Below are 20,759 nucleotides of genomic sequence, written 5' to 3' on the forward strand. Positions count from 1 at the left end.
TTTTTTCATTTTTATTTGACTTTTTTTTTATTCTTTCATTAAATATACATTGGCTAAGAATTTTTGTTTTTGTTTCATCCACTTGAAACAGTTTTGAATTTGCACTTCTGTTGAGTGAATGGGTGAAACTGTGTTTCTTAAATGGAATAACTGCAGTAATCGTATACACTTAACGCGGATGAATGTGTTGTGATTTCTTTTTTTTGGTTTTCAATCGAGATGTTTTTTCTTCATCTCATCATTGTTGTATTTTTTCTATAATTTTCAAATAGTTTTTTACTAATTTGAAATGTGTACGGAATCGTGTCCGGGAATTTGCGTGTATTCTGTGTGGCGGATTGAATATTCTGTCTGGTAGGTAGGTAAATGAGTGTGTTGTATTTGGTTAACGAGTACCTATTTATTAATGTGTATTCTAACCAAATAAAGCTTAACCATGTTAACAAATCGAATTGGATTTGATTCGATTTAGTCAGCGCTGGTCACCATATTTTCTGTGTTTTCCCAAGTTTTCGATTTAGTTTTGTTTTTTTTACATGGTTTCAATCTCCCTTACTTATCTCTCATTCACATACAATTTGATTTACGGTTGCTGTTGTTGTTATTGGTTTCAATTTTTTTCTTCCTCTTTTTACTCTCTTTTTTTATCTTCTGCATTTAGTAAATATTACGATGCAAATACATGATTCTTGATAAATGCCGTGTAAATGTGAGATAATAAGGATATTTACATCAAGACGACAAAAAACAGATACTCGAAAATTGAGTCAAATAAAGTTAAGTTGTTCGAAAAATTCCAAACGGTGTGAAAAAATTCATGCACTTTTATGATTGTTGGACAGTTAAATACATTTGATTATTTTTTATATTTGTAGCTGCTTTAGTGTTATTTTGTTTCCTTTTCATCGCACGTTTATTTTCTTCTTCATTTATTACAATGACAATATATTTTGTTAAATTTTTTCCCTATTTTGTTGAATTTGTTCTCCTTTTTTTTTGTTGACCAGCAGTGCGTGTGGACCATGTGCGATGATATACAAAGATTACAAAAAATTATACTTTAGTCAGTTATTCGATAAATCCATTTCAGCGTTTCCTTTGTTTGTTTGTTTTGTGTGTAATTTCTCTGAGAAAATTAAATGTGTGGAATAAAATTTTGGTCCCAACTCACGGCATTGTTGTTCTGAATATGTGTATCCACATTTATGAGAAGAATAAAGAAAAGAAAATGTTTTCTTGTTGGTACTTGTGTCTGTGTATGTATGTATGTGTGTGTGTGTGTATGTGTGAAAGGAATGTGGATATGCATTTCATATGGGATCAGGTCAAACGGTTGATTATATATCATCTTCTCGTCATTTATATCATTATTTATTTACTTTATTCTTTTCGCTAATTTTTTCATCTCTTATTCATGTTCAAAAATTTAGAATAATTCAAAATTCGATAAATAAAGAATGATAATTTTGGCTTTTTATTTTATTTATTTTTTTTTGTCAAGAACAAAGTCAACGAACAGAAAAAATAGCTTCTGCTTTGAGTTTCTAAATTAGTTGTTATTTTGAACCATTTACGGTGGTATTCATTACCTCATGTGTTTTGTTCCTCCTCTCTCCCTCTCCCTCTACCTCACTCCACTCTTTCTCATTCCTTATAAACTCTCTTCTACAGCTTACAATTACTGCGCTTCTCCATTAATTTTATCTACAACATTTGAACAGTTTGTCAACATTTAATTTTCCTTCTTTTTTTTTCATTTCAAGATAAAAATTTGTATGCATTTTCATTTCACTTTTACAAAAATAAAAACATTTAGACAGAAAATATGTTTTGGAGAAGCAGATGGATTTTTAGGTAAATGTGTAAAAAAATGGCTTAAGAAGTGTTTTGTTTTTTATTCATTTTTATTGGAAATAGTCAAAATGTGTGTATGTGTGTCAATTTCCGAACTGTGTAGAACTTATTTTTTTCCTAAATGATTTTCTTTTCCCTCCAATTTTTTTTTCTTTATTTTTTTTTTCTTTGGCACGACTCACTGTGCCATTCCATTTGATCTCAGAATCATCGGAAAAAATATTCTTGCCGTTTTCATTCCATCGAAATATTGGTCACTCCAATAAAAAGGAGTAAGTAGATCAATAATTTCAATGCAAATCAAATGTAACAACATACGTTTCTATAGCCTACGATGGAATTTCAAAAAAGAAGACAGAAATTTTCTATTCAGTTGAAAATGATTGTGTGTTTTTTGTTTCTCATCGCTGAAAGAAGATAAGAATTTTTGTCCCTATTTTCAACCGGAAGGGATGCAGTTGATTGTGTTTCTTAGTGTAATAGGTGCGAATGAAATGATTGTGTGAATTTTTTTTCGTATTTTAGACGAGTAAGATTTTTGGGTAATTTGAATGTGTCGTTTTGTGTCTATGGAAAATTTCAACTTTATAAAATGTCAACAATAACAAAACACACGAAACGAAATCGGCGTTTTAACGTCATCAGCGTTTCATCGTCGGCAAGCAAGAAAACACAATAGAATAGAAGCGAAATGTAAATCAAAATACAACGCAAGACCAGCTAAGCAAGAATGAAAAATAAAACCAAGATGTGGGCCAATGTTGGCAATAATCAAATTAGCGTACACACAAATAATTGGCAAAATGCTTCTCATTGCGGTCAAATATGTCAGTTTTATACCAAAATCTCTCAGTGGCGATTATCAATTTACTCAGTAAAGAAGACTGTGACTGAGTAGACTGATGGTATGCTTTTAATACGTAGAGTCTACAGCTTTCAGTGCTGAGTCACGTCCTTCTTTTACTAATTTTTAATGTCGAAATTGGTGAATTTTTAATCGCCCCAGGAAAATTCTTGCATCACATTGACATATTGCTCCACAATGAAACACATTTGCCAACCAAACCGTGTGCACAAAAGCAAACATGGGATAAAATCAAAATTCGGATCCACAATTTGTAAAAGAAAAAGTGATGAGCGCAATTTTTTTTTTTTTAGTCGATTTATTTACATAATTTTTATTTCAATTTCAATGATTGATTATCAATAAAACTAAAAGATATAAATGAATTTCCTTGCATTATCCTCTCTTCGCTTGATTTTTTTTTTCGATTAACTAAACACTGTTATTGGATATAAAAAAAAATCATATCAATGAATAATAATAATTAATTAATTTTAACTTTTCAAATCATTTTCTAGCTTTTTTGTTTTTTAAACATAACTATTCAATTGGATTACTAAACATACTTTTTCAAATGATAATCAGTTATTCATTAGATTATGTAATAGTACGTTTGTTTGTTTGTATGTTATTTCATTGAGAGTTTTCCTACACACGAAAACGAACATTTTTCTTCACCATTTTTTACAAAAGAAAAAAATTTAATCAAAGAAGTCACAATGGAAAATGGGCGCATCCATTTTATGCTTTGCAAATGCACATTATTTATTCTCATCGTTTGCATTTGTGTTTTGTTTTCGCTTAATTTTCTGTTTGCTGTTTTTTTGTCCTATTTGTTTCATCTCAATTCAAGAAAAATTAGTCATTCATGTTCCTCATCTCAAATACAAAATAAAAGAAAATTAGATGAATAAAACGTCTTAAAATACCTTAAAAATGAACATAATCGCACTATAACCTAACCATTTGTAAATATTCTTTTGTGTGTGTGTGTGTGTGTATTTTTTTCTGTATAAAAAAATTCAATCATCGTGCGCATCAAATCAATCTAAGAAATGATTTCATATAACAATTTTGTTTGTATTCCCACAATTTTGCGCGCACACACTTACGTCTTATGTCTGTTGCATACGACCTGGCAACAACAGACATTTCATCAATGCACTTTTCTCTTCGACTTCTTCGTCGTCCGTTATTTGTTTTTTTTGTTTGTTTTTTTTTGGGAAAATTGTCGTAAAACTATAATTGTTGTAATAAAAACACAATCTTAGAATATAAAAGTTAATATAGTAATTATACAAAAACTTGAATCGAATTAAAAATCAAAGTGTCCACAACCCATCCAATGGGTCACACATGTCGAAAAAAAAGCGTCATTTAATTTCTTATAGCTCCTTTTGCTTCTTTTTGATCTTCCAATCTTGAATAGCAACTGAATTAATCGTCTTATCTTGTTTTGCATTCCATTTCATCTCTTTGTTAATTAATATTATTTAGTGTGTTTTTTTATTGTTGTTGAATTTCTGGACTCGCTAATGTTTAAAACAAAAGAAAAAATGAAGAGCATTTGTTATCCTGTGTTGTTTTTTCTCTCTCTAAATCATGGTCATATATTCTATGCCCGTATTTATGAATGTTTTTACGTTGAACCCGACAAATGAACGAATCCTGCAATGAATCGTGATTTGCACTCCGTATTCAATTTCGAATACTGAATCACTCTTAATTTTTTTTATCGAAATCAATTTGTCCGGCTTAAAACCATCAAAATGAAAAAAAAAATAAGAAGAAAAAAAAATGTCGCTGAAAAGTGCGTCCATTCATTTGTTTTGTTTTCATCTCTTCGGAATGATTTCTTTGCTAAATCGATTGTTCTATTTCTATTTTTAACGAGTTCTCTTTTGGTGTCTAAGTAAAAAACTAAAAAAAAAAACATAAAATAACATGACAAAGAAACAGAAAATATAATAGTAATAATAATAATAATCGTAATATTAAAATGCCAGAGTCGCTTGAGGTAATTACAATTTCTTTTGTGAATGTTTCTTTACCACTGTGTATGTGTGTATGTGTGTGTGTGTGATTTTTTCTTTTCTCTTTTGTTTTTTGTTCCCCCATGTTCATTTCGTTTAATTCAACTTACACAATTAATGCTAAATTAACAGTAAAATATTGTTCAAACTTGCCAAAAGAGAATCCAAGCAGGAAAATATTAAATCGATTCGTGCAGTTTAAAAAAAAAACAGAAGTTTTAAATCAAGGATGACTATCATGTGTTCAATTCGTGCAATACACACTTGAATGTGGTTTGCCATTTTTTTTTTCATAAATTCAATTAATAAGTTTTGTTTCGATAGATTTTTTTCTGTGATTTTGGTCGTAATTTCAGAAAGACTACCACTGTCTTGACGTGTTTGTTTTCCTATTCTTATTTTCTGGCATCAATTTGAACGTGTCAAGCGCAGTGTTCGTTCTGATAATCACCCGACAATTTGCCGAATCATTTAATAATTGGGAAATGTGTTCATAAATTTGCATGTGTCTCGTTTCATCGTCTAAATGTAAACCTACTAATTTTTTTTAGATTTCATCGTCGTGTTAATTGTTAACAGCAAATGCCAATTTGACTCATTTTTTTTCATCCTAAATTTACCTATCGTTTTTGTGATTCATTTTTTTTTATTTTTTTTTCCTCATAAAAATATCACATGTCGAATTTGTTATATGTTTTTTTTCCTTCAGTTTTTCTTCTAAAATCTATCACAATTTTGAATTAGACGCCAATTCGTTAAATTTGTTTACTAAAAAAAAATCCAACTCTTTCTAAAAGAAAAACACGTATCAAATTCATTAAATTCTTTCTTTTTTTTCTCTTCAACATTTCACACGGGAAAATCCAACAAAATTATCAAATAAGAGAATCCGAACACACTAATTAATCACTAATTTGTTTGTTTCGTGCATACTCTTTCGGGTGCGAATCGATTTTGTTTTTCAAACAAATTTGGAATCACAAAATTTCGAATTGAAATTTGAAAAATAGAAGAAACGTTGCAAATGGGACATTTGCTAACGGTTTAAGGGCACAAAAGAAGTAATTTGTTTCTCGGGAATGGAAACACAAGAGGACCTGTTTCCTTCCGAATGAGTACAAAGCACTCAAAATGAATGAACGAAAGAGAAATAAAATCAACAATCGCCTGGAGTTGGAGGCCATAGCGGATGACGAAACTAGCATATGTACATGTTATTATCAAACTTTGGTCAGTATTCATTAATTCATTTGTTGGTGTGGCGTGCATGCGCCTCGGTCTATGTGTTTGCTATTTGTGTGTGTGTGTGTGTGGGCTTAGTCTTTCCTTTTTTGGTTCATGTAAACGCAAGTGAAACCTTTTTTTTCTTTGTTTTTTGCCAAGACTGTAAACGGCAAATGTGTGAGTGTGTGTAAATTTTTCAGATGATTCCTCATGATTGACAATATGATCCGGAAATTACTGTGAACGAAAAATATCTACGATTACCGTAATCAACGATAAGGAATGGTTCTTAGCGTACGATTTGTGTTGGGTGCGTTCAGTTGTATACAATTTTTAAAATGTTTCGCATGGTTTTTCACATGTGAAAGAGGCAAATGTGTTTCCATTGGAAATGTCCATTTTTGTTTAAACAAACGTTTGTTCGGGATTTTTTTTTTTGTAAATTTCTTGTGATTCTCAAAGGTGGTCATTAATTTTGTAAGCATTCATTCCAAGATGGATTTTATCTGCATATTTAGCATCGCTTGTTGATTACGTGAATTTGCCTCGGATTTATGAAGAAACAGAATAAGTTTGTTGTTGAAGAAACAAAATTATTTGTGTTGAAACAAAATCCAAAAAGATTTTCGGTATAATTGTGAAATGATTACATCTCTAACTGTCTGTCTCATTCTCTGTTCACATGCACTTTGTTTTTTTTTCTCTCTTCATTTTCTACTTAAATCGGCTGCACAATAACATGTGTAACTAAATTTGATTTAAATGTTTCCATTTCTTTGTTTTTTCTTTTGATAAATTTCGATTTTTGATTTGTTGTTGCTCCCGTGCATGCCAAATGCACGTAAAATGTAAAATTGTCCATAAAGTCTATTTCGGCATGGTATGCCTGAACGATGAATTACTGACCGATGCTTAAGTTAAAGCTTTCATCGGAATTTTTTGTTTTGTTTTGTTAGATTCTAAGGCAAACGTTATGACAATTTTAACTTTGGCCAGAGATATTTTCAGAACAAGATCATTCTTCGTTCGGATTTACTCACACCATTATGCAAACGAATATATTTTCGATTTGTTTTTCTTCTTCTTTCGGATTAGGCAAAAAATGCAATGAGAATATTAAGGCGCGACGTCACAAAAAAGGCAATCGTTGAGATGTCGCTGGAATCGTTTTACTCGCATGCTTTTTCTCTCTCTCTCTATCTCTCCCTCTCTCTCTTTCTGCTTTCAATTGGGAATGTTCCATTAAAAAAAAAGAAAAACAATGTGTTTTATTTTTGCAAAAGAATAAAAATACGTTAAACACACATGATCACACAGTTAAAAACATGAAACTGGCTCGAAAAATCGAACTGAAGTGTGCACGAACAAGTGGCAAATAACCCGTAGTATTTTAAGAATTACGACGAATGCTGCAGATTTCTTAACATTCTCTTTCTCTGGCGCGCGCGTGCTTTCGCTCTCTCGCTTCCTGTCTTTCACGCAAATCTCATTACTGTGTACAATCAGTTTTATTTCTTCTTATTCTGCTTTTACTTGGAGAACAAACGATTTGGAATTGTTTTATGTTAAATAATAGACACAAACAAGTCTAATGCTAAACAGTAAACATACATAATGTTTATTGCATTTGTGTGAGTGTGTGTGTGTGTTTGAAAATTTCCAATTTTTTTTGGATCAGATGATGTGTTATGCGCTTTTTAACCATTACGAACTATGATAAACTAAACATAACAATGCTTCAGAGAAGCATTTCCATTTCAATTCGGGCATCGGGTTGAGAAGTTAAAAAATTTGATTCCGTTCTATTGTTACTATTTCCATCGTATTTTACGCTATTATTTATTGCTGATGTCATAGTGAGAATATTTCCTTTTTAAATTTTCATTTCATTTTTTTTTTTTTTTTGAATCATGTTGCAACTGCGGTTCCCGTTTCTATTTCGTAATTGTTTCACTCAATATTATTTTCTTTTGTGTTTGTTTTAATGCGTACATCGTTTGACAAGCGTCCAACGTTGCATATTTCTGCATCAATGATGCATGGTGATTTGTCATTAATATTTTTATGTATAAACATATTAACTATCTTAAGAGCTAATTTTGTTTTGTTTTTTGCTGTTGTTGTTTGTTGTTGATGTTGCTGTTTTTAAGCTTTGTTTTGTTGTTGTTGTTGTTGTATTTGTGTATAAGTTTTAACTCAAAGGTATTAATTAATTATTTCTGTTTCTATTATTTAATGTTACATAGTGATTAAATTTATTACTCTATTAACGCATGCTAGGCAAAGGAGTAAATGCTTAAAAAAATGCCTGCCAATTTTTGTTGTTGTTGTTGGGAGTGTGGGTGGGCGAAAAAAAAATTTGAATGATGCTCGCGCCGTACAAATGTACCGGATTGAACATTTTTCGGTTTTTCGCGCGCGCGTTTTTTTTTTGTTCTCTGTGTTAGTTTGAGTGTGAGTTTATGTGAGTGTGTGTGTAGGTTGAAAGTCGCTTTTTTAAATATTTACTCCGGCATGTGATACTAGTGTATAACGAAAAAGAAATTATAATTGTAGTCGTAATTATAGCGATAAAAAAATTGACAAAAAGAAAACGAAGGATAATATTGATGTATATAATATATTGTTGTGTGTTTTGTCCATGTGGGGAAAGTGTCACGAATACGAATTCGAATTGTGTGTCCGAATGAAAATTTCGGATATCATTTCGATATCTATTCAATGACACAATTCAACCCTTTTGGCTTTGTTTTTTTTGCTTTGCATCAATAAAATATTGTACTGTTCCAATATCTCATTCGGTTGCATTTATCTTTTGATATAAATATTTTGTATTTTGGAATATTAAGGTATGTAATTTTTTTTTGATTCATTTTGTGTAATATTTTTTTTTTTAGATTTTTTTTTTGTGTTGATTTTTCTTTAATATTTTATACTGTACTGTAACTGTTGAACATTGTATTTACTGGAGAAAAAAAAGAGAGTTGTGGTAGTGATGGCGGCTGTGTTTGTGTGATGTGGCTATGGTTATTTTAAGTTTATTTTTTTTGTAATTTTTTTTTTGTTTTGTTGATTTTCTGCTTATTTTTCTATGTGAGAATGTGTGTCCTGTTTATTGTTTACTTTAAAGTAGTTGCAGTAATTAATTTGTGGTTGTTGTTGTTGTTTTCAGGAAATTTAATCGCTAATTAAGTTGTATTATTGTGTTGAGAACAGTTTTATCTTACTTAGTTGTTGAGTTTTTTTTTGTGTGTGTTGTTTTTTTTGCTGATTTCCTGTTTTGTGTTAATAATTAGAATATAAAATTGTAATCAAGTGAAAGAAAAAAACAGACGTAACTATTGCTGAGTATGTGTGGTTGGTTAAATGTAACAATCGACTGGCGGCTTTGATCAGTTTTAAGGAGGGGGTTGTAGTTGTTGCTCTTGATGCTGATGATGATGTTGTTGTTATTTTTTTTTTGCTGTTGTTTCTGTTGTTATTGTTGTAATTAATGCGGTATTTCTATTTTGAATGTTGTAGTTTGTGTTGTCAATTATTGATAGTTGGTGTGTGTTTGTTGTTGTTGTTGTTGTTGTTTTCTATTTCGGTATGTGTTCGGTTTATTGTTGTTGTTTATTCTTTCTGTGAAAACGTTCGGTCCAAATTTCTTTTGCTAATGGCTGAAGAAAATTATATATATATATCGTATATGTCAAGAGCATGCACAAAGTATGCCAGATGGATGGATGAATGCGTTGGCAAAGTAAATGCGATATCGATTTTCTTCCCTTGTGCATGCATGATCCTGATGAAAAATCAAACAAAAAAAAACTGTTCTTCGAAAATGGTGTTCTCGTTCTATTGTTTCATGTACGGCAATTTTGAATAGCAGCAGTATATAAATATTAAACAAAAATACATTTGAGATGTTATGTGTTCATTTTTTTATCTTGATTTGTTTTTTAGGGGGGCAAATTGTTTCTCTCATTATTTTTCATTCCAATCTGCGCAAAAGAACCCATTTATTCACCTTGTTTGCTCACTTTTTTTTCGACCTGGTGAAATTACGCAATTTTTTTTTCGTCAATCTAATGCAGTAAATTTAAATGAGCTAATTAGCTCTCAAGAATTTAGATTCGTTTGTTTAATGAGCTTTCCAGAGCGAAATAAAAAAAAGGAGAAAAAAAAGCTTGATGATTTTCGAACTGAAATTTCTTCGAACAAAAAAGGTGATTTCAAAGCATTTCGTGAACAATAAAAGAGGTGAATGAGCTCTTTGCACACAGACTTCCATTCATCGAATCGAAAATCGAGTAATATAGGTTGTTCAATCGAGAAAAAAACAAAAAAAAAACGTATAAACAAAAGAATTTATACAGAAAACGAAAAAGAGAATTCAAAATAAAAATTGCTTTGCGTTTTTCGTAACTTTCTTAACTATTGAGAAAAAAAAACCACAGAAAAAAAAGAAGGATCTGCTTGTGTGTATGTGTGTTGGGTGTATAAAATAATATTGAAAAGAAAAATAAACAATTGCACTATTACACTTTTTTCACTTGTTTTTCCCTTGCTCTAATAAATTTGAAGTAACATTTTTTTTACTTGTTTAATTTCTCTTTAAATATATTTCAACTGGACCTATATACTTTTAATATAGTCAATCTTATTTCTCTCCGAATATAAACACATTCCCCGAAGGCTTTATTTTTTTTTCTTTACGATAATGTTTTTTTTTTTTGTTGTTGTTTCGGTTTCCATTTTTGTTTTAAGAGTGTACCATTTTGTTCTTTGCTAACTTATACAACTGCTCTATTTATGATTTTTTATTTAATTTTCATTTTGTTTACATTTAATACGTAATTTCTTTTTTAACTATCATTTTGTTTCTTTTTTTTCCTCTCCGTCTTTCTTCGAACATTCTGTTTCATTCTCATTTCTTTCATTCTTCTTTAAATATGTAAATAGAATAAATTTTATTCCCTATGTTTTGTTTCATCTTTATTTTTTCTCTTCATCTTTTAAATAATATTTCATTAGCGAATATGTTACCGTTTATATCGATCTAATTGCACTTTTATTTCATAGTTTTTTAGTTAAATTATATTCTTTTAGGTTTGACATTCAAAACATTCAAAAGAATAAACGAATTCACTGTGTGTGTGTGTGTGTGTGTGTGTGTGTGTGCGTGTGTGTGTGTGTGTATTTGAAGATTTTCATTCAATGTTTTTTGTTTCAATTTATCCTAAACAATTTCGAAATTCGTTTTTAAACCTCTAGTCCATTTCAATGTTCCGGTTCTTTTTTTCACTAAATTTAAAAAGTAGAAAATATACGTCTGCAGAAAAAATTACCAAAGATTTCTTTTTTGTTATTTTGTTTAGTTCATTCAGCGGTGGCGGTGTCGGCATCGGCGGCAATTTTTTAGTTTGTTTATTTTTTTAAGTTTTTTCTTTCTTTTCATTCGAAAATTGAAAAAATACAACATTTTCATTGGATTTTTTTGTTTTGTTTTGTTTTGTTTTGTTAGCGTTCCACATGTCCTTTGATTTTTTTCCCCTTTTTCATTTATCCTAAATGGCAAAATGTGCGATCTTAATTTTACTTGTTTTTTTTTTGTTATTGTATTCACATTCACTAATCTTTTCCACGTTATTTTCCCAGCTTCTATTTCTACTCATCATTCACAATGATTTACATGTTGTTTATATTTTTTTAAACGATTACTTCAAATATAAATGGCAAAAAGGACAAATAAAAACTTCTACCAAATCTCATGCAGACGCCTATTTCTTATACTCTCTGCTTCATATTTTCTCGTCATTTCTCCATATCTCTCTTTCTCTCCCTCACTTTCCCCTCGCCCTCTTCATCCCTTGTAAATTATCTATTTTCTCTTCCCCTCATTTTTGTTTAACGCATTAAATTTTCTGTTTGCTATGATACTTGCTGAGAAAATATACATCAAAATTTTGGATTATTAATCACAGATAGTGTACATAATATTTTTTGTTGATTTTCTTTTTTTAAATTTAAACTTCTTCCACGTTATATTTGAAATTTGTTGTTGTTGTTGTTGTTCTTGATCATTTCCTCTTCTTCTTATTCTTCATGCATCGCTCTTTCCTTTCGAGCGAAAAATATATAAGCTATTTCGCAAGACATGTGAGAATATGGATCCACAAATCTTCCCCATTCCGTAATAAATAGAGTCTTTACTTCTATAATCATTGTGTGTGGGTGTGTTTGTATATATATGTATTTTTTGTATACTCGTTTACAGCTTTTTTTGCTTTCTCTTCTCTCCTCATTGTGTTTGTCTTTTCCGTTTCTATCTGATTTTTGTTCATCATAATGATTTTGTTAGTTCTCTTTTTTATTCCGTTTTTCTTACATGTTTGTCTTATTATTTTGTCTCATTTTTTTTTCTTTGTCATAGGTGTACAAGTACAATGCATTCTCCCGAAAATATATATTTCTCTATATTTAAATAGCTTTTCATAGATTTTCTTCCGCATTATTTTTTCTTCCCGTTTTGAATGTTGTTACTTGTTGATGATGATGGTTGATTGAGTTTACTTTTTTTCTTTCAATGATTGTTGTAACATCGTTCGCTTTTATTTTCTCGCTCAAATATCAATAAAAAGACAATGTTTGATTCAGGATTTTTGCATGACCAATAACTCCCTGTTCTCCAATTTGAATTCTACAATAAACAACATTGTGTTGGTTTTCCTTTTGTCGGACTTTGGAATGAACATAAAATAGACAATGTGAATGTGTTGAATGAATAGCAATAATTAACGATGAGTGTGAAAAATAAACAAACATTTTCGGTTTTTCGTTACCAAAATGGGGTTGCATTACACGAATTTTGTTATTTTTGGCATGAAATTTTTTTCGTTTTGGAAAAATCAATGGAATTTTGACAATAGCCACTTGGAGCTTTTGTCGAATTTCAAAAATTAACGAGACTGAAAATGAATGAAGGACAAAAAAACCAATCGTTTTTGATATGATAGGCACACGATTGTGGTTTGCTTCAATCGTTTGAAGTCTATTTGTTTTGTATCTGTGTATAATATAGACTAAATTTCCGTGAAAAAAAAACAATTTCGATTAAATTTCCAAAAGTTTTTAAAATCCTTGATGATCTCGTTCACTTTTGTCTCTTCCTTAGTAATTCCATTCAATAATAAAGTAACCACGTGGTGGCAAAATAGTCGGTTCATTTTTTGTTTTCGTTTTATAAAGTCGAAAGTGTTAATTTCATGGTTGTTTGATTCATTACACCGAAATAAGAAATATCTATGATTATTTTTTTTATTTATTTTTTTTCTTGTTTTCATTGAGGTATACGCAACGTGAAGACACACACATATATTATGTAGTATTATATTATTTAAATTATAATCATAATACACAGTATATAATAATATGATTTTTTTTATTTGTTTGTTCTGAATCTTGTCTGGTCAATTTGGTTTTTGGCCAGTGGAAAAATGTTTGATAGCAAAAACTAGTCAATTCATACTTGTCCATTGATGGAGATTGTTCGTTTCTCTCTTCATTTGAAATGAATTTGTTGAAATGAGTGAGAATGGATAGTGTTTGATAGGCTAGTGCATTCATGTGATTCGATTCGACGATACGGCAATGCCACAATGCTCTTATTTGGCAAATGTGAATAACGTGAATGTGCTGAACTTTCAAACGGTGTCGCTCATATTATCATTCGTACCCTTTGAAAAGTGTGGTAAAAAAGCTCCGGTCAGCGCTGGTGTGCTGTTTCACCAAAATTGCACATTTCGACTGGCTTTTGATTCAAAGAAAGTTTTGAATATTAACATCGTTTTCTTATAATATAGGATTTAACCTCTTTTTTTTCTTCTTCTTTTAATAAACATCAAACGATTATGACTTTGTTAATACACTACACACTTTATACGCATATATGGAATGCATCCTATTACAATTTTGGTTTTTTTTGTTTTCTGTTCACCCATTAATACATTAATTTTGAAACACCGAAGTATATAGTCATATAATTGTATAATGATATAAATTTTTGTGGTTGTGTGTAAATCGTTAATTTTGCTTAATTTTCATTCAATACATGCGTTTAGTTTACATATAATGATTTCATTTTTGTGTTTTCCTCATATCAAATATCCAACACTATGCTTGTTTTTATTGTTGTTGTTCAGTTTTGAATCCGTGTTTAAATTTTATAAATCTTTCTCACATTTTTGATAGACACTTTAAATATTTACTCGCCGGTGTAAGTGTGTGTGTGTGTGTTGTCTGGCATACATATGAATATGAACACCTTAGATGTGGTACCGAGGTTTTTTTGTACTAAAAAAATAGCAGTTTTTAGCATAAATTTTGCCCGATTACATCGTATCCGGCAGGCATTAAAACACACGTCGCAGTAACCAGTCATATGTACGCCTATTTTCTATTCTGTTTTTTTTTATTATTTATTTATTTTTTTAGTTTATTTTCTGTTTATACAATTAAGTCTTTTTTTACGAATAATTTGATTCGGTTTCGTTTGTATAGAAACGTTATAAATCTCATAGCCAAAAGTATATGATTTTGTTTGTTCTGTGTTTTGATTCCATTAAACCTGTATGTGTGTGTGGTTGTTGTTGTTTTCTTTTTCTTCATTTACTTTGTCGCCACATGAGTTGATAGTTTGATATTTGCACATTCTAATCAGGACGTTGAAGAAGAGTATACCTTCGACTAAATTACAATTTCGCATACAAATTTCAATGGTTTCTTCCCATTTTTCTTTGAAGAGCTCTTTTCAAAACATTATTTCCAAACATATGGTTTTTCCCGTGTTTTTTTTTTCTTTGTTTGTTTGTTACTGTGCCTGATATAAAATAGACATTCAATATCTAGTACATATTTTTTTTTTTGTTATCATTTAAACAAGACGTTTGAAAATTGTCAACTGGATACGAAATTTCGACGCAAAAATGATATTAGTTAGTGTCAGTGTCAGTAGGAATGAACGAAAATAGAAAAATTAAAATGCTTTCTCTGGGTTTTGATTTAAGCATTGTTGTTGTTGCTGTTGATATTGCGATTCTGTTTGAAGATTGTGTATTGGTGATTGATTTTCTGTTATCTTTCTATAGTTTTGACGGCGATTTTTATGTTCGGTTGAAAAGCTGTATTCGCGATGGACTTGTTCATTGTGTGATTTGATGTTGGTGCAAGTGAAGCCCTCTGACAAAGTTGATGCAACTGTTGGCTAGGCTAAAGCATGCCATTGTTATAGTTACCGCTCGGTATGTGTGGAGTAGAACAGTTTCCGATGATATTGCATTTGAACCAAAGACATATGGTTCTTTTTCCTTCATTCAAAACAAATCGAGAGAGAGAAGAAAAAAAACTATAACATCAGTTGCATCTGAATGGTTTTGTTTTTGAATTGAAGGTTGAAAATGTCTGTGCTTTGTTTGTATGGTGGTTTGTATTGTGAACCAAAAAAAAATGGCATCAAGTTGCACCTACTTTTTTTCCTCTATCTCTGTCTCTCTATCTCAAAAATATTCATTTCAGCTTTGTATATTTTCCGTAGTTTCATTGGTTCATTGATTCTTTGTTTCCGCATTTTATTTTATTTTCATTTCATTTTTGTTTCCATTCGATTTTTTTCTTTTCTCGCATTTTTTTCGATTTTAATTCTCGCTTTTACAGATTTTGTGTTGTTGTTGTTGTTGTTAGTATCATTGGAAATTCTTTTTGGTTTGTACAGGAGCCTATAGGTCGATTGTCAAACGAAAGATATATATATATTTATATAAAAAAGATAATAATCATTTTATGTAGATAGCTAAATACTATATAAATGATAAAATTGTTGTTTTTTTCCTTCATTTTTATTGTTTTATCGTTTTGTCTTGTCTTCCGTGTTGTTCTCTCTCTAATTGTTTTTGCTATATCTTTCGCTTGCGTCGACATACACTTTTTGCGCTTAGAAACGCGTTTGTATTCAACTTACGCGCTTTTTCACGCTACAAAACGATCATGTTAATGTTAAAAAAAAAAAATTGCCTTCATTCTTCGCATCGTGGTCAATGTTCGAACAAATTATTTCTGGTTTTTTCCATTTGTAATTTTTGTTTCTCTCATAAAATGTCATACTTGAGTATACGAAAAATACGTAAAAATTAATTTCACTTTTTCGCTCTTAATTTCTATGAACTGTCGTCGGCCTCTGTGTTGCGGACACTCTTGTTGTCGGATGATAACCCGTTCAAATCTTCCACAGAGTCTTTGAGGTTTTTCTCGTCCATGCGTAGGGTTAGGTTATCTCGGAATTTAAGCAGCGTTTCGACCGACTCCTTGGACATGTCACGTTCAACGGATTCACGATCGGTATCGCCGGACGATGATCCCGTTCGTTCGCGCTTGATCGCCTGATGAACAAAACTGTATGGGCTGGCCGCACGCTTATTGTTGCTGTTGGTGTTATTTTCCGGATCGCACACCGACTGTCGATTATTTTTGACTAATTGATCTAAAAGTGCACCATGTGGAATCGAATCGGATTTTCTATCTAAGCTGTGACGAATGATACCATCCAAAAATGAGCCATTCGCGCCACCATCGTACAGATTTTCTAATGTTAATTCGCGTTCGCTCTTACTTTTCTTTCGTGCTAAATCGCTGTCCGATTTGTTATTGGAATTGTTGGCATTGGAACGTAATGCATCTTCTTGGAAGCGCATCATTTGGGTTGCAAAGTAGGTTTCGGCATTACCACCGAATGCGGCGGCACTCGTTCCGGACGTTCGTTGAGGGAAATCGATCGGTAAACCGGCGAAGCCGGGTGCATGTGGCCAGAATAATTGAGGTGGATACTGCAATTGTGACGGATCAAACAGGCCCATTTTCAAGCCGTTCTCCGATGCAGCCGGAAATGGGGGCGTTTTCATTGGCGTCTTTGTTGTTGGCATGGACGATTTCGATGCTTTGTCCAGTCCACGAATGCCCGCATTCACCGATCCGGCCAAATCGTGACTTTTCACCGACGAAATCGACGATGTGCTGCCGCCACTGCTGTCCAATGGCTGTGGCTTTGGTTCTCGCTTTCTTGGTCGCATCAAGTGTCTCTCTTTGACTTTGTATTCTAGCGTTGAGTGCGGTACACCATAGTAACTGCCGGCTCGGTGAACTGACATTTCGCCACGCTGAACGGCCTTGACCGCTTCCACCAAACTGTCACGATCATAGTTACGGTATTTGCCGCGCTTGGGTCGTGTACCTTTGCCGGTGTTGTTTAGATTTGATGGCGATTGGGAGTTGTTTGGATGCGAATGTGAGTGTGAGTGTGAGTGCGAGTGCGAGTGCGAATGCATCGAGGCGATCATGTTTGGATTTGTGGCGAACCTCGATATATCCGTGCCGCCCAAATTCTTAATGACCGATATGCTTGGCCGCTTGTATTCTAGATGCTCCATGGAAGGCTTGTTCATTGTTTCCGCATTCTGTTGACTAAACGTTCTAGTGATACTTTTGGCAATAACATCGCGCAGCGATAGCATCCCCTTGCTGCCAATGCCCGGTATCGGTGGCGATTGAGAATCATTGTTTTGTCGATTGACCGGCGGCGATACGTCGGTCGATAGATGCGCCTGAGGACTACGTGAATGCAATGGCGGTGTCGTTTGCGGAGTGGAATCGTTTGCGTTATCACCATTCTTGCCACTGGTCGATGACGATGATCCCAATAATTTGGAATAGGACGGAATTTTTAGAAGAGCAGCCGCTTCATCGGCATTGTTCAAATCTAATGTCGGCACTGTGTCTGGTGTTTCGGACTTGATCAGTCTATTTTGTTGTTGTTGAAGCAATGAAATGTTGTGCATTAGATTTCTCGAATCCGATGGCTTACCATTGTTCAAATGATCGACCGTTGCCTTTGTGGGTGACGTCGTTTGATTCGCTGTGTTCAGCTTCATCAATTCCTGTTGCCGTATCAATAGACTGCGCAAAATCTCCTGGAACGTTGGATCGTCATATTTTTGCTGCATTAGGCCGGTGGCTAGCAGCAGATTGGAGAACATGTCTGGGTTAAGCCATGGATTGTTGACCAGGGGCGGTGAGGAAGTGGTTGACGTGGATGTTTGTGATTTATTCGATTGCATCGGATGCGAGGTGGGCGCTGTGAGGCCATCCGATTTTGGACTGTTGTTCTCGAAAATCTTCTGCAGACTGGCGGCCGCCGAGGATGCACGAGATGATGAGAGCCGAATCATTTCTTCGGGTGTGAGCATTGAATCATCTTTCAGTTTGTCTTCTTCGCCGCCAGACAATTCCTTATCGTCATCATCGTCAAGGTCATCTAAAACAGAGGCTTGATTTAGCAGATTTGCTTCCCGTTTTTGCTCCATAGCCAATTTATAGACTTTGTTTCGTAAAGTCGATCTCGGTATACCATAAAGTACGGCAGCTCTTCGTGTGCCAAGTTTTCCACTTAGAATCGCTTCAAGGGCATTTTGTAACTCCTCTTCAGTGTATGTTTTTCGACCGGCCACAGTTGACAGACGTGGTTTCGCTCTGCATCGTAAAATAAAATACGAAACGAATAAAAAGGAATGAATAAATATCAGCAAACGATTTGTTTCATTTTATTTTTATTTTTATTTTGTTAAGAAAGAAAATGTCATAATGCCAAAACGCCTCAGCCGATTCACGTATCGATTATTTATTCAATCAACGCTTTTCGTTCAAAAAAGATCAAAAACAACATCGAAAAATGCCCACACATTTGGTTGCTATTGTGTGAAAATCCTTCGCGCAAAGTGCAATGATTTACCATTCGTCTTATTTTCGTCTCGCAGCCGAGTTCATTTACAGCCAGAATCTTTTTTATTTTCAAGGATAAAGCGAACTTGTTCAGCGATATTACTGTCGACATGATGAATTTAATTTTCGAATTATTTGGCTTGTGAAAACAGCGGAAGCAGTAAATAGCTAATAAATTTTCATAAATCTTGTTTTCGAACCGCAAAACATCACCGTTGGCTCACCCATTCAAGGTGAATGTGCATTGTGCACAGAGCAGAGAAAAAAAAAACATTGTAAAAAGTAAATGCCCCTTGTGCAATGTGCTAATTTGCACATGAATGTGATATAGCCAGAAGCACTTAAGTCGTCTGAATCACTGGAATCCAATCCATCAATGCCTTTGAATATTTTGTTTTAGTTTTTATTTTTATTTCGGTTTTTTGAATCGTACGAAAAGTATACACATTTATTTCCTTCTGCCGCTTCAACATCGTCAGATTCAATCAAAATGGTATAGTGATTGAAAATAGCCGAAACGAACGCGTTCGCTGTCAAGGAGACACGGCATTTTTAGCTCTGAACCAAAAAAAAAACTCTCGACCGAATTGCAATTATCAATATTTATTTTGGAAGTTAATAATAAAAAAATGTAAAGCGATTCGTAACTGCGATGCGTGCGTATGAGTGCGTTATACGCTATGCGTACATATGTTCGACCTCGTGTTAAGCAACCAAATATGGACGGTTCATTCACACTTCGGATCGCAAACAAAGCGAAATATTGTTACGAATATTTCATCAAAATCAAGCGCACAAAGAGTCCCAATTTCGGCATATTCACACACTGTAAAATGATTGGGCCGACGGGGGAAAAAAAATTTCCTTATGTTTTATTTTGCCTACTGCGATTTCGCAACCAGTTGAATTCAGATGATAAACAGAATGAGTGAAGTGCGTGCACACAGCGAAAAAAAAAAGAATGAACCGCGGTAGTCGTAGGCCCGACAACGTCTTAACAATGAAAATGTTTGTTCAAACTGAATTCCGCGTTTTGATTTGTCCACTCCACTAAATGAATTCATCCAGTTTGTTGGCCTTTCTCAATGCATTTCACTCATGACTCGCAAGAGAAGAGATACATTTTGACCTAGGACAGCGTGAAACAAATCAATCGATTCTCTTGCTGAATTCACTGCAATTATATTGGCCAATGTAGAAATGAACACAGCCTTTTTATTTATCTAAATAAAATAGGTTACAATCTGTATCACAATCAGATGCATTGAGGGTCAGAAGAAAAAAACGGGAACAAGAATAAGATGAAGTAGAAACGACGGGCACCAAGGAAATAAAACTCGATAAATAAATTGACGAATGACGAATATATGTATGATATAGGAACGAAATTCGTTTGCGAAAATATGATTAAAATTCTTTAATTGAGGTCACTTATGTTGATTTTGCGATTAAGTTGTTGCTCTTCAGTTCGAGACGAAGAACAAGGGAGTGACGGAAGAGCGAATGAGCACGAGCGAGCAAGCAAGCAAGCGACCGAGCGAGCAAACGAGTATGTGCACGTAAAAGCCCTCCATATCCATATATGCAGTTGTTTGTGTTATCATTGTTTATGTGCTCCCTTTTTTTCTGTATTATTATCTCGTATGTTTTCATTCGATTGCTTTTTGTACTGCGAGTTCTATGTCACTCGAAAACGGTTGACTATATAAATTCAACATCCTTTTGTAAACATTTAAATGTTCGATGATGGCTAAGTTGTATGAGAAAATTGATGTGTGAAAGTGCGATGAGTAGGAAAATGTGCCGTATTCGACATTTCAACAAAATAACTTCGAATTCAACGTCAAACATACGTCTTTTATTTGAATTGATAAAACTGCACTTCAATACGATTGTATGTGTGTGCGCGCGCGCTGCTGTTTTTGTGTGTGTGTGTGTGTGTGTGTGTGTGTCTATTTTCGTTATCCGCATTATAAATGTCATTCAATTCGATT

General features: G+C 32.9%; 1 protein-coding gene across 15 annotated transcripts in view; it reads right to left on the reverse strand.

Annotated features, from left to right (window-relative positions):
- Positions 1 to 15,643: 15,643 nt before the first annotated feature.
- Positions 15,644 to 20,759, reverse strand: part of LOC129577942 (mushroom body large-type Kenyon cell-specific protein 1) — a 56,302-nt gene continuing 51,186 nt past the window's right edge. For 12 of the 15 annotated variants that reach the window (XM_055465807.1, XM_055465805.1, XM_055465806.1 and 9 more), the window contains one exon: positions 15,644 to 18,516. In XM_055465807.1, the coding sequence (XP_055321782.1) occupies positions 16,152 to 18,516 (2,365 nt within the window). In that variant the 3' untranslated portion in view covers positions 15,644 to 16,151. The remainder of the gene's footprint in view (positions 18,517 to 20,759) is intronic. The other 3 variants (XM_055465810.1, XM_055465811.1, XM_055465812.1) reach the window with 1 other exon arrangement.

The sequence above is a fragment of the Sitodiplosis mosellana genome, unplaced genomic scaffold (assembly GCF_009176505.1).
Source record: "Sitodiplosis mosellana isolate CC-2019 unplaced genomic scaffold, AAFC_SMos_1.0 Smas_scaffold_6226, whole genome shotgun sequence".
Lineage (NCBI taxonomy): Eukaryota > Metazoa > Arthropoda > Insecta > Diptera > Cecidomyiidae > Sitodiplosis > Sitodiplosis mosellana.